Here is a 14,268-nt window from a genome sequence, read left to right on the forward strand (position 1 = left end):
TTGCTGGGGGGTGTAAGTTATCAAATACGAGTTTTCTTCTATTTAAACAGGAATTCTGAAAAAAAAATTGTCACATAAGGCCTGTTGGTTGGTACTTACGTAATGAAACAATTAGTTGAAAAAAATTTGTTCTTTCCGAGGCGGCGGTGGATACATTTCACTACTTTCAAGCATATTTTCGGCTAATGACGTCACAATTTTGTTCCCCATTTGGTTTTTTGTATGCTCTGGAGATGAATAGACTCCAAAGATGCTTTTGGATGCTGGGGAATCAGCTGTTAGTGCTCTCCACATTGATCCCATTAATTGGAGAGTACTTTTGGGACTGTGGAGGATATATTTCAGTACTTTCAAGCACATTTTCGGCTATTGACGTCACAATGGTACCTTATTTTGTTCCCCATTCGGTTTTTTGTATGCTCTGGAGCTGAATAGACTCCAAAGATGCTTTTGGATGCTGGGGAATCAGCTGTTAGTGCTCTCCACATTGATCCCATTAATTGGAGAGTACTTTTGGGACTGTGGAGGATATATTTCAGTACTTTCAAGCACATTTTCGGCTAATGACGTCACAATGGTACCTTATTTTGTTCCCCATGCGGTTTTTTGTATGCTCTGGAGCTGAATAGACTCCAAAGATGCTTTTGGTTGCTGGGGAATCAGCTGTTAGTGCTCTCCACGTTGATTCCATTAATTGGAGAGTACTTTTGGGACAGTGGAGGATATATTTCAGTACTTTCAAGCATATTTTCGGCTAATGACGTCACAATGGTACCTTATTTTGTTCCCCATTCGGTTTTTTGTATGCTCTGGAGCTGAATAGACTCCAAAGATGCTTTTGGTTGCTGGGGAATCAGCTGTTAATGCTTTCCACGTTGATTCCATTAATTGGAGAGTACTCTTGGGACTGTGGAGGATATATTTCAGTACTTTCAAGCATATTTTCGGCTAATGACGTCACAATGGTACCTTATTTTGTTCCCCATTCGGTTTTTTGTATGCTCTGGAGCTGAATAGACTCCAAAGATGCTTTTGGTTGCTGGGGAATCAGCTGTTAATGCTTTCCACGTTGATTCCATTAATTGGAGAGTACTCTTGGGACTGTGGAGGATATATTTCAGTACTTTCAAGCATATTTTCGGCTAATGACGTCACAATGGTACCTTATTTTGTTCCCCATTCGGTTTTTTGTATGCTCTGGAGCTGAATAGACTCCAAAGATGCTTTTGGTTGCTGGGGAATCAGCTGTTAATGCTTTCCACGTTGATTCCATTAATTGGAGAGTACTCTTGGGACTGTGGAGGATATATTTCAGTACTTTCAAGCATATTTTCGGCTAATGACGTCACAATGGTACCTTATTTTGTTCCCCATTCGGTTTTTTGTATGCTCTGGAGCTGAATAGACTCCAAAGATGCTTTTGGTTGCTGGGGAATCAGCTGTTAATGCTTTCCACGTTGATTCCATTAATTGGAGAGTACTCTTGGGACTGTGGAGGATATATTTCAGTACTTTCAAGCATATTTTCGGCTAATGACGTCACAATGGTACCTTATTTTGTTCCCCATTCGGTTTTTTGTATGCTCTGGAGCTGAATAGACTCCAAAGATGCTTTTGGTTGCTGGGGAATCAGCTGTTAATGCTTTCCACGTTGATTCCATTAATTGGAGAGTACTCTTGGGACTGTGGAGGATATATTTCAGTACTTTCAAGCACATTTTCGGCTAATGACGTCACAATGGTACCTTATTTTGTTCCCCATTCGGTTTTTTGTATGCTCTGGAGCTGAATAGACTCCAAAGATGCTTTTGGTTGCTGGGGAATCAGCTGTTAATGCTTTCCACGTTGATTCCATTAATTGGAGAGTACTCTTGGGACTGTGGAGGATATATTTCAGTACTTTCAAGCATATTTTCGGCTAATGACGTCACAATGGTACCTTATTTTGTTCCCCATTCGGTTTTTTGTATGCTCTGGAGCTGAATAGACTCCAAAGATGCTTTTGGTTGCTGGGGAATCAGCTGTTAATGCTTTCCACGTTGATTCCATTAATTGGAGAGTACTCTTGGGACTGTGGAGGATATATTTCAGTACTTTCAAGCACATTTTCGGCTAATGACGTCACAATGGTACCTTATTTTGTTCCCCATTCGGTTTTTTGTATGCTCTGGAGCTGAATAGACTCCAAAGATGCTTTTGGTTGCTGGGGAATCAGCTGTTAATGCTTTCCACGTTGATTCCATTAATTGGAGAGTACTCTTGGGACTGTGGAGGATATATTTCAGTACTTTCAAGCACATTTTCGGCTATTGACGTCACAATGGTACCTTATTTTGTTCCCCATTCGGTTTTTTGTATGCTCTGGAGCTGAATAGACTCCAAAGATGCTTTTGGTTGCTGGGGAATCAGCTGTTAGGTCCGTCGAGCCGGGTATAAACCAAAGTCTTGTTAAGATTAGGTATTGAAATTGTGAGTTATCGTGGAAATATTTGATTAAAACACTTTTTGGTCCTTCGAGACGGATATAAACTAAAATCCTGCAAGATTAGGCTGCGTAATTGTAAGTCTTCATGGAAATAATTGATAGAGACACTGTTTGGTCCATCGAGCCGGGTATAAACCAAAGTTTTGTTAAGATTAGGTATTGAAATTGTGAGTTATCTTGGAAATATTTTATAGAGACACTGTTTGGTCCTTCGAGACGGATATAAACTAAAATCCTGCAAGATTAGGCTGTGTAATTGTGAGTCTTCATGGAAATAATTGATAGAGACACTGTTTGGTCCATCGAGCCGGGTATAAACCAAAGTCTTGTTAAGATTAGGTATTGAAATTGTGAGTTATCTTGGAAATATTTGGTTAGGTTAGTGCTCTCCACGTTTATTCCATTAATTGGAGAGTACTCTTGGGACTGTGGAGGATATATTTCAGTACTTTCAAGCACATTTTCGGCTAATGACGTCACAATGGTACCTTATTTTGTTCCCCATTCGGTTTTTTGTATGCTCTGGAGCTGAATAGACTCCAAAGATGCTTTTGGTTGCTGGGGAATCAGCTGTTAATGCTTTCCACGTTGATTCCATTAATTGGAGAGTACTCTTGGGACTGTGGAGGATATATTTCAGTACTTTAAAGCATATTTTAGGCTAATGACGTCACAATGGTACTTATTTTGTTCCCCATTTGGTTTTTTGTATGCTCTGGAGCTGAATAGACTCCAAAGATGTTTTTGGATGCTGGGGAATCAGCTGTTAGTGCTCTCCACGTTTATTCCATTAATTGGAGAGTACTCTTGGGACTGTGGAGGATATATTTCAGTACTTTCAAGTACATTTCCGGCTAATGACGTGACAATTTTGTTCCCGATTTGGTTTTTTGTATGCCCTGGAGTTGAATAGACTCCAAAAATGGTTTTGTATGCTGGGGAATCAGCTGATCGTGGCTCTATGTCCATTCGATTAATTGGAAAAAGAAAAAACGTTATTGGGATTCACAGGAAGTAAGGAGGGGTTACGGTTTCGAATTGGTTGAAAAAAATTATTCAAAAGAGGTTTCCTGAAAATTCTTCTACCATTCACAGGTTTAATAAAAAAAAATATGGAGCTTCTAAATTATTATCAGTCCATATTCTCATCCACGCGTTCATAAAAAAATCTTCTATTGTACTTTAAAGCTCGTTTCGATAACCAAATTATCGTCTTCAGGATTCGAAAGTGAATGAACTACTTTTAATGTATGAAGATGATAGTTCGGTTATCGAAACGCGAGTCAAACCGTGTAAACAACAAGAAATATTCATTAGCAGAATAATTTTCGGTATTTAGATATTATACACGTTGTCCCAGTTAAAGTTAGAGTTAACTATTGTGCTAAAGCCGCCTCTGGGTTTGTACGTTTAATATGAGATTCGTTTATATCGTATACAACAGGTGGATGTACTAAAATTTTATGATATATAATTTTTGAAATGGAATTATGTATTTTTAGAGCTTAACAAAAGGTCCAACACATTTTTGGCCGCCCCAGGTGCCGAAAGAAAAAATTCCCCTATGAAATCTTCGAATACTTACCCAACAACCAACGAACCTAAATGGTAACACAAAAAAAAATTGAGGGAAATTTATGAATGAGGCAATAAAAAAATTTTCATAAATCGGTATAACAAACAATTTGGCGTTGTTTGAAATTGAAAAAAAAATTGTTTTCGAAAATTTGAAAAAAAAAACTGCAAACGATTTTAATTGAATTTTTTTTTATAAAAATTTGTGAATATTTTATTTTGTGAGGTTATGAATTTTAGATTCGAATTTTCCCCTCGCATAATTAATAAAATGTTCTGAAAATCACCAAGACGTTCGAGGATTAATTCACCCCGTCACTGCAGTCTACTAGATATTAGATTTCAGTTTTTTTTTTTCATTTTTTCGAAGTAAAACTTCCTTAAAGGGTGACTTTACTTATTTTTTTTTTATAAATTTATGTTTAAATTTAAGCTCTATTTAAGTATTCGATTAATTATTTATGTCTTGATATTTGTGATAATGAATTTTTGAATTTATATATTTATTGCTATTTGTTATTTAAATTAAATGTTGACTTACTATCGAAAAATACCGAAATGTTTTACAACATCATTTAGTGATTTAAAATGAAGTCGAAACCCAACGAAATTGTTGCTAATTGGTAGCTGGATTAACATTAATACTAAATTTAAATTAAAGGAGCTGTAGCTGATTAGTTGCTTGTTACCACAGTATAAAAAATTTGTTGCTAATGGCTTTTGTCATTATATTAAATAGAAACAAGTTTCAAATACAATAATTTTGAATCGTCCTAAATATGAAGAGTTGTTGCTAATTTGTAGCTGATTGGTAACTGAAACTTTCGTTGTTTTCTTATTACAAACAACTTGTTGCTAATGAATTATGTCATTATACAAAACAACAATTGTTTTTTTAATTACAACATTTAATTATGCCAGCTACTAGTCATATTTTTCTAATTACTTTTAAGATTATGTGGAATTTATTGCTAATTAGTTGCTGATTCCTCGTATTAAAACCAATTCCACATTAAGGTAGAAAAAATAATATTAAATCGCTCTGTATAAGGAATCTTGTTGCTAATGTGTAGCTAGGAATCTTGTTGCTAATCTGCAGCTGATTAGTTTCTTGAAAAATTCCATTGTTTTCACAGTATAAATAGTTTGTTGCTAATTCTGTCATTGTACAAAATAGAAACAAGTTTCAAATACAATAATTTTGAATCGTCCTAAATATGAAAAGTTGTTGCTAATTTGTAGCTGATTGGTACCTGAAACTTTCGTTGTTTTCTTATTATAAACAACTTGTTGCTAATGAATTATGTCATTATACAAAATAACAATTGTTTTTTTAATTACAACATTTAATTATGCCAGCTAGTCATATTTTATTAATTACTTTTAAGATTATGTGGAATTTCTTGCTAATTAGTTGCTGATTCCTCATATTGAAACCAATTCTACATTAAGGTAGAAAAAATAATATTCAATCGTTTTGCACAAGGAAACTTGTTGATAACTGTAGCTGTTCGTTGTTGCCACAGTATAAACAATTTGTTGCTAATGGATTCTGTCATTATAAAAAATAGGAATTTTTTTTCAAATTTTCTAAAATTAATTTGACAACTAGACACATATTTTTTGCTAATTAGTTGCAAATACAGTTAATTTTGAATAGTTTTAAATAGGAAAAACTGTTGCTAATTTATAGCTGAAAATTTCGTTGTTTTTTCAGTATGAACAATTTGTTACTGAAAATTCTATTACGAGGAAACTTTTAGAGCAATTTTTGGTAGTCAATTAGCAACAAATTTCCGTGTATATCAAGTAATTTTCTTAATAGAAGAATCTTTCTGAAGAATTAATTGAAGTAATTAAACTGATTAGCAACAATTTCATTTTTCGATTATGTTAAACTGATGTATTAAAATACAGCTCCTCGAAGCGAATAAATTAGATATAAAAAAAATATTTTAAAAATAACGTTAATATCGATTTTTTCATAACAAAATATACAATAATTATTTATAAAAAGTTAACAATGTATCATGAATATTATCCGTATTGTGTAACTTTTAAATTAGTGTATATCGAAGAAGAAATATTTACTGTCAGTATTTCCGTTATAATTAGACGTCATTTGACAGTTTCAAATCGGCCCCAAAATATTTTTGTAGGACTTTCGTACTAGAAAAATAAAAAAAACAAGTATAGTATATCTGTGATTAAACTATATGCTTAATTTCGATAACGGTATCCGTTAATGGTTCTACAATTTCGATTTGGTACCGAATCGCTTTAGCTAGCTATATAATGACGTCATAAGTTAATTTTTTTGAGATATCTTTATATTTTAGCATCAAATTATTTATTGAAACATCATATTCGTTGAGTGTTTTAGATAAATAATGTTTGTCTGATTTGTTTATTGACAGTAATGTTTGTCTAGCGTTTTTTATATATATTTATATTTTTTTTACGTTAAATGATTGTGATATTTTTTAGGCATAATATAATAAATATTATTTTTCTCTATTTATTAATAATAATTCGTATAATCGTAGTAATATTATGTAATTTTAAGATTTTATACATATTATGATGATCTGTAAACAAAAGTTTTAATTTGTTGGTTTCACTTTATTCGATGATTAAATTAATAATTCTTTTATTATATATGAATTGAAACTTTTGTCGAATTAGTTAAGTACCGAACGAATTGTAAAAAAAATATACATAGACTTAGGAATTATTATTTACATATTGAATTGAATTAAATTTGTTGCTATTTTCATCCCAGTTATTTTTATTATTCTGTCACTACTCAATTATATGACCCAAAAATGTTTAAAACTTGAAAAAACTTGGACAAAAGCGGTCGCAGTTGGATTAAAACGGCCACAATTAGACAAAAACGGACATAGTCGGACCAAACGGCCACAGTTGGACAAAATGATTTTTATTGATTTAGGTAACTCAAAATACACATTTGTATTGTGTGTCCAGGTAATTTACCATCTCAAGGAGTCGTTGGATAATGACTTTGGTTGATGGGGTACAGCGCCTACCCTTATCAGACGCTCCTATGTTGACATAAGCAGGGACTATGACAAATCCTCCCTTTCCCCTCGAGGGCTCTGGGCGAATAGAGACCATGAAACCCACTACTCTCTTCTTGTAGTGGGAAAGGATGGTAATTTATTAAAAAAAACTTTTACAAAATTTCTAAATAAACACCTTGAGCTTCTTTGAAACTTATTTTGATGAAACAAAATTAGTTCACCATATTTTTGGATCACACCTGGTAATTACATAGTATCTACTTCTACTAACAAAAGACCGAGGCTGCCAAGAAAGCTCATGGATTAACCAACCCTACTCCTCCCAAGGCTTCTAACCTGGAACTCCTGATAAACAGGTAAATCCTGTTAAAAAGCCAACAAGTCTGCAGTAGCAGGACGGAAGGACGACTGGATCTGCAGCTAGCGGGACAACCCAATGCAGAGTTCATTCTGCAGACAACAGAAACTTTATTTATTTCTAACATTATTCCTATTTTTACAACACAATAAAAGAACTATTTTTGCAATTCATTTCTAATAATCACTTCACAAAATGTTCCCTTTATCATAAATCTGCTTAATACGAAATCTTTTGTTTACGGTATAAGAATCGAAATCAGCTGATTTTGTCATTAAATTGACAGTGTTAAAATGGCCTATAGAATAGAGACACTACAGCTAATAAATGTCTTGTAGCTGAATAGCCCAACTACACATCTTCTAATTCGTAACAAATTTAGGTTAGAAACAAAAAGATTAATCTAATTTAGACATAACTGAAAGCAATTCAACTAATATTAATTATTTAATTAAAAACAATAAAATAATGTTAGAAACAATGAAGCAAAATAGGATATATGCATTACAAGAATCAAACCACAGAACATACCCTAATAAGAAATCCAAACTTAGTTGTTATTCAGTGCCTTCAATGGTACTTGGTAGAACTAATCTATTTTCACATTGCGTTTATTGCATTTATCTTTACAATTGACATGCGACAGTAAAGACACATTTTATTACACTAGTGCCACGATTGGTAAGTGGCAGAACTAAATTTGTGTTACTGAAATTTAGATGCAAGTTGACCTTCTTATTGGGTATGCTCTGTGAATCAAACAATGTGGTTAAATAGTACAAATAGACGAGGCCTAGTTCATGCCAATATGGCGATTTTAACAGTTAATGTCGGTATTTTAAAAAAAAATCTTATTTCAAGTTTGTAAAGTAGAGTTGTTACTGTGGGAAGGAACGAAATTTATTTTTTGATACAAAAAATAAAGTAAGGCAACATTAATAGTAATACAATTTCGTATACAAAGTTCTTTGTAATTCGAAGCTTCTCTACAAATTCAATCTTTTAGAAATCTTAAATTTAGAAACAACGAACACAATTTCACTTTATTTAACGTATAAGGTATTTAATTATGTTCAAATTTATATAAAAATCTAGTATTATCTCTATATATTTCGAGTAAAAATATCAAATTTTTATTAGTGCAATATTTTAAATCTTGTTTATGCAGACAAAATTATGACTAAATTGAAATTAACATTAACCCAAATCTCATTTTTGTCAATTTTCGGTTTATGCATTAAATGAAGGATAATAATAAATTATTGATAAAGTATCGAAATTCCCTGTATGGGTCCCTTTTGTTATACAAATGTGGAAAGCTCCTGCTTTCAGACATTGCCTTATTTTTATATTAGCTTTAAAAATAAAACACCGCGGCGGAAATCAGCGCAATAACATGAATATTTCCATAACCAAAGAACAAGGGTGTTGTAAACAAAACAATACCACCAATAGAGACTGATGTAACATATACTGTCCACATAACCTCACAAAATTAAGAAGTTAAAAGTTTACGAACTCTTAGTTTGATTTTAATTTAAATTTACTGTTAAATTTGCATGAACTACAAGTACCATTTCACTAATTTAAATTGATAAAACTGAGTCGGTAATGCACCTTCGTTAATGTAATGTTTTCTCTGTGATATTTAGGTTAGTAATGTCGATTGTTTATTTATAAACAAAACAATATGACGAAATTAGGAACAACAGTTCATTGATTAGATTAAATCTAAAATTACATAACTTCTTACTGTTCATCTGTTAATTTCTTATAAACCACTGTACATTGTTTTCAAATTAAAGTTAGATATTTTTTCATTGTTTTAATTGGGAAACTGCGTAGATAAACGATTCGAGAAAAGTCTCGAGTATTTTTACAAAATTCATGAACAAACTGTTTTCTATATATAATTACTTGGATTTTGATCAATTGCCAACTTTGCTCCCAGTAGTATATAAAACGCCGTTACCACAAATTGGTTATTTATAGTGAAAAATAGGATCAAGTAATAAGATTATTCAAAATAAATTGAAAGTAAAAAAATAATGAGCGAAACTGTAAGTATTATATCAACTTTTTTGAACAAATACTTCTGCAATAACATATACATGTAAATTCTTTTTATTTGTACATAAATCAGTAATTAACCAGTGTAGAACTTGGTAAAATAAGGGCTCTTCCATAAAGGGAATTGTATATTTCATTTAAAACCTACAGTGTGTCGTTTTTTTCTTTGTGGCTGTAGTAACTGTTGTATTAAGTCCTTTTAGTCGTCATGATATGGTTCTGGATGTCTTCTGTTATATACAATATCCCAAAATCTTTGTGGACAGTGTATACAAACATGCAATCACTATCACACAAAGTATTTTGGGATTGTGACCTCTGGAGGATAGCAATTTACTAGCAAAGGTCTGTCATAAGTCCATACGGGTTTTATAAATTGAAGTCTTGAGTCTATATTCCATTTAGATTTCCTTCCTAGTAACCACTTTGAAGTGCAAATCAATTTCCTTCTATTTTTTCCACTATGTGCTCCTTCCAGCTCAAGATCTAGGTGTATTCTAAGCTCAATAGGCATTGCAGGTCTAAGGCTTGGAGTCGCTCTACTGCTTCCCTTCATTTATGTTTATTCAGGGCTGCTTCATAATAGTGTTTTATTCCTATTCTTTCTAAATCTTCTCTACATATTTCTATCTAGTTACTTTATTGAGATATTTCATTTAATTGTAATATACAGGGTGAGGCAATCTTCACACAATTTAACCTTCCATTTACCACCATTTCAATTTAGTTTCTACATAAGCAAAAATATTCATATTTACAGGATTTATTTAATATTCGCAGTAATGAAAAAATTGGGAGGTATGCTGTTGCGAAACGAGATTTAAAAGCAGGAGATGTAATATTTACTGAAAAACCTTTCGCTTATGGACCCAAAGCAGGTATTACAGTGACTTTATATTATTAACAGATTGCTTTAAGGTTAGGTTAACATTAAAAAAATGTAATTAATCATTCTAATTCATTATTACAAGGTATAGTTATGAATTAAGTTTTGTTTTGAGAATTAATACATATAAAGCTACCATTCTTTCACTATTTTTCGTTATAGCTCCCACATGTTTCTACGCATTTATATAAAGTCTCTTTATATAAATGTACTGTTAGTGTAATGAGTCACAACATGTTCTTTAGGCATGTTTGACTATCAACAAAAGATTTATTATACATACAGGTACACATAGACGGACCCTCTGCTTCTCTTATCAAACAACTGCTTCAATTAAATAGACGTGAAATTCGATTAGTGACTGGAAACAGTCATCTGAGACCATCTTTAAATCTGATGCATGGAGAAGGATAAAACCACGTGATCTGATCGGTTTCTCAAAGGTCATCGGCCTTTGGTAATGTTAAGTGGAGCTTATAAGAAGGCTTATGTGGTCTCCCACAACGCTACTATGAACTAGGAATGAGGTTAGGGCCGTAATAGGGATAGTGAAACTATAAAGAAGATTCTTATAGGAGATTAATGGGTTTTACCTTTTAGATAGTCCCTGTATCTGTTTGGGCTGTTACACACCCACTGACGGAACGAATTTGTGCTCGAAATGCTTTTGGCCCGTATGTTCGACCGAATGTGAAAATAAAAATGCTCACAAAGATTTCGAATGTGAAGTGTTTACAAAAGCGGGAGTGAAATTCCAAGCGGTCAGCGATCCGTCCGAAACGTGTTTGCAGTATGAATGTATAACACCTCTAAGGTAATTTGATGAGTTTTTCTATGCTTTCGAATAACCATGTCCTAAATGTATTAGAGTTCTGTTGGCAAAAGAAAAAGATCCCGAGCGATGGGAAGAAGAGATCCAGCATATGGAAGCCCATCCAGAAATTCGGAAACAACAACCTACTTGGGAATTCAACCAGCACAATATAGTCGAATATTTACGTTCGCTTTGTAAATTGAGCAGATTTTCTGAGGATTTGATACATCAAGTGTGCGGGATTTTAGATATCAATGCATTTGAGGCAAGAACACCCGAAGGGTACTCTATAAGATGTTTGTACCCTAAAATGGCCATAATGTCTCATAATTGTATATCAAATATCCACCACGCTATTGATTGTAGAGCCACCGGAGATTCTGATGATTTTATGTAAGTTTAGTATCCCCTCATTGATTCCGCATGTTTCCATTTTTTTTTCTTCTTTAAGAGCGACCGTAAGGGCGGCAGTAGACGTACCTGCAGAAGGAGAACTGCACAGTAGTTACACGTACTCTTTATGGCCGACATTGCTGCGTAGAGAATTTTTAAAAGAAAGTAAATTTTTCGATTGTACATGCCAAAGATGTTCGGATAAAACCGAATTGGAAACGCACTCCAGTTCACTCAAATGTCAGAAATGCGATAATGGTATCATTATGTCGAATAATCCGTTAGGTAAGTACAAATAATATAATTAATTTTTTAATTGACCAGATCAGACTTTTGTATATGTTATTGTATAGTTGAAAATTTTACCCTATACTAGCTTCTTAACGTGCTTCAATGGGGGCTACAGGTTTTATTTTTACCAGTGGTACTATCTGTAAGTAAGGTCTTGAAATACAGATGAAGAAAATATTGTGCATATTGTATGTTAGTCTTTGAGGAGCTCCGAAACCTTGATATTGGTGGGGAAGTCACTATTTAAGGGTGTGGAAGTTAAATTTAATAATAATAATGAATCTTCTTTAATATATCACATGTACATTACGTATTTTTTCACGAAAAACAAGTTTTTCATATAAATAAACAAGTGAAGAATGTTTTAACACTTTTTAAGAAGAAACATTAAATGAAGGTTCGCAATATTCAACATTTTTAACAAATTCAATGTATTAATTTTGGTTGTACTTTCTTTGCTCAAAAATAAATCTACAACACACGTTTTGTATATATTTCACACGATTTTTCGATGCCATATTTATTATTAAATATTATAACAAATATATTTTCTCTCATTCCGGCAGTTGGAAATTTTTTTCTGTCTAGTTTATATTATTTTTTACAAATAATCAGTGAAAATTGAGTTATATACAATGCGATTTTAAAACAAATGCAGTGAAAAGCTTGTAAAAATACAAATTGAACATAACCTCTAATAGTATTAATTTTGTTTCATTTGAACTACAGCATTCAACTAATGTTAAATATACTTACAGTTTATAACTTATAGAAGCTGTACACTGTATTACTACCAACATTTTCACCAAATAACTGATAATAAAGAATTATTCAATTCTTTTTATTTATCATTCTTGATTATTTTCGAATTGAAATTCTTCTTTTTTTAATATATCTCGTTGACAGAAAGACAACAAAAACTTAACCTCATTTTCGTACATATTCCGTTAAATATATAAATTTACTAGCTCGGGAAATTACAGATTTTTTTTGGTCTAGAAAATATTATTTTTTCCAGATAATCAGTGCGGATGGAGTTGCACACATTGCGATTTTAAAACAAATGCAGTGGCTGTTCGTAAAATTTTTTCAATTATACAAGCAGATTTGGATAATGTCGAATACCTGTTCGGACCTGAAGGTAAAATAATTCCATACTAATTTAAAAAATGAAAACTTGTAAGAAATTATTAGTAAAAATAACGAAAAAATCCACAATTTTTATCATAGCACTAGTTGTTTGAAAAAATTAATTGTTTTAATAATGATAAAAGGGAAAAAAATAATGAAGTAAAGTTTTTAACTCATAAAAATTAATAGAATAACCAAATAAAGGTATTTCTAACAGTTTTTTAAATGATCAACTGTTGGTTGTCTTGTTTTGTATCCAGAAAATCTGTTTGTTAGGTATACAAGAAAGAGAAACGTTATATAAGAAATATAAATCGGTGTTACATCCAAAAAACGCTTATATGACTATCCTGAGAAGCGGATTAATCCAGTTGTATGGAAAAGCAGAGGGGTACACATTAGAAGATTTGCCCGATGTAATTTTAGAAAGAAAAGTTGAACTCTGTTATCAATTACTAGAAGTTCTCGATATTATAGAACCAGGAAATTCTCGAATAAGAGGTTTCTAAAAGTTACCTAAAATTTCAGTATCTAGATTTAAAAAAATTGATTTTTAGGTATTACATTGTACGAGTTACACGGTCCACTCATGGTTTTAGCTAGACATCGATATCAAAACGACGTGATCACCAAAGAAAAATTCAAACAAGAATTGAGGAAAACCGTGGATTTATTGGGAGAATCAGTTCGGATTTTGAAGCAGGAACCTGCCAGTTTACCCGAAGGACAACTTGCAGTTGTGGCCGCACAAGGATATCAACAGTTGAATGAAAACTTCGATATTTTGGTAGAAACTGCTTAATTGGTAATATTTTATGATATCTTTTGAATTATAGAACTTCTGGTAACATTTTTGTAAACTTATTTGGTTTTTCCTTCTCATTACCTTTCTAAGTTTTGCATGAGGGTGCCGGTCCCTCATGTAATTATGTCTCCTACTCCTCATTATCTTCTTCTTCCATTCCTTTGAATTCATTTTCTTTTTAATCTCCCATTTGGTCTATTTATTATGATGTAAATTTTCCAGGAGGAATAAAAAAATTGAGAAATAAAATTTATTTCAGTACAGTTCACAAAATGTGAATAACAATAAAAAATTATACACAAACAATTATTCAACATACAGGATAAAATCTTATAAAAATTAATGGTTTAAATACAATTTTAAATTTGTTTTTCATTTCTAATTAATGTTAACTCTGGAGATTATGTGACTTTATG

The 14,268-nt window shown here is 32.2% G+C and overlaps 2 protein-coding genes across 2 annotated transcripts in view; both read left to right on the forward strand.

The window, feature by feature from the left end:
• LOC130443788 (protein bicaudal C) overlaps window positions 1-6,836 on the forward strand; it is a 29,409-nt gene extending 22,573 nt beyond the window's left edge. Inside the window, exon 10 of the mRNA XM_056778621.1 lies at window positions 3,988-6,836. Coding sequence (XP_056634599.1) covers window positions 3,988-4,097 — 110 coding nt within the window. The 3' untranslated portion in view covers window positions 4,098-6,836. The remainder of the gene's footprint in view (window positions 1-3,987) is intronic.
• A 1,669-nt stretch (window positions 6,837-8,505) lies between these two features.
• LOC130443790 (SET domain-containing protein SmydA-8) lies at window positions 8,506-13,897 on the forward strand. The gene is made up of 8 exons (XM_056778625.1): window positions 8,506-9,522; window positions 10,293-10,410; window positions 11,019-11,232; window positions 11,287-11,625; window positions 11,684-11,910; window positions 12,935-13,057; window positions 13,324-13,548; window positions 13,605-13,897. Exons 1-8 carry the CDS (start codon window positions 9,511-9,513, stop codon window positions 13,847-13,849), a joined length of 1,503 nt encoding a protein of 500 aa, XP_056634603.1. The 5' UTR covers window positions 8,506-9,510; the 3' UTR covers window positions 13,850-13,897.
• The last annotated feature ends 371 nt before the right edge of the window (window positions 13,898-14,268 follow it).

The sequence above is a fragment of the Diorhabda sublineata genome, chromosome 5, assembly GCF_026230105.1.
Source record: "Diorhabda sublineata isolate icDioSubl1.1 chromosome 5, icDioSubl1.1, whole genome shotgun sequence".
Taxonomy (NCBI): Eukaryota; Metazoa; Arthropoda; class Insecta; order Coleoptera; family Chrysomelidae; genus Diorhabda; species Diorhabda sublineata.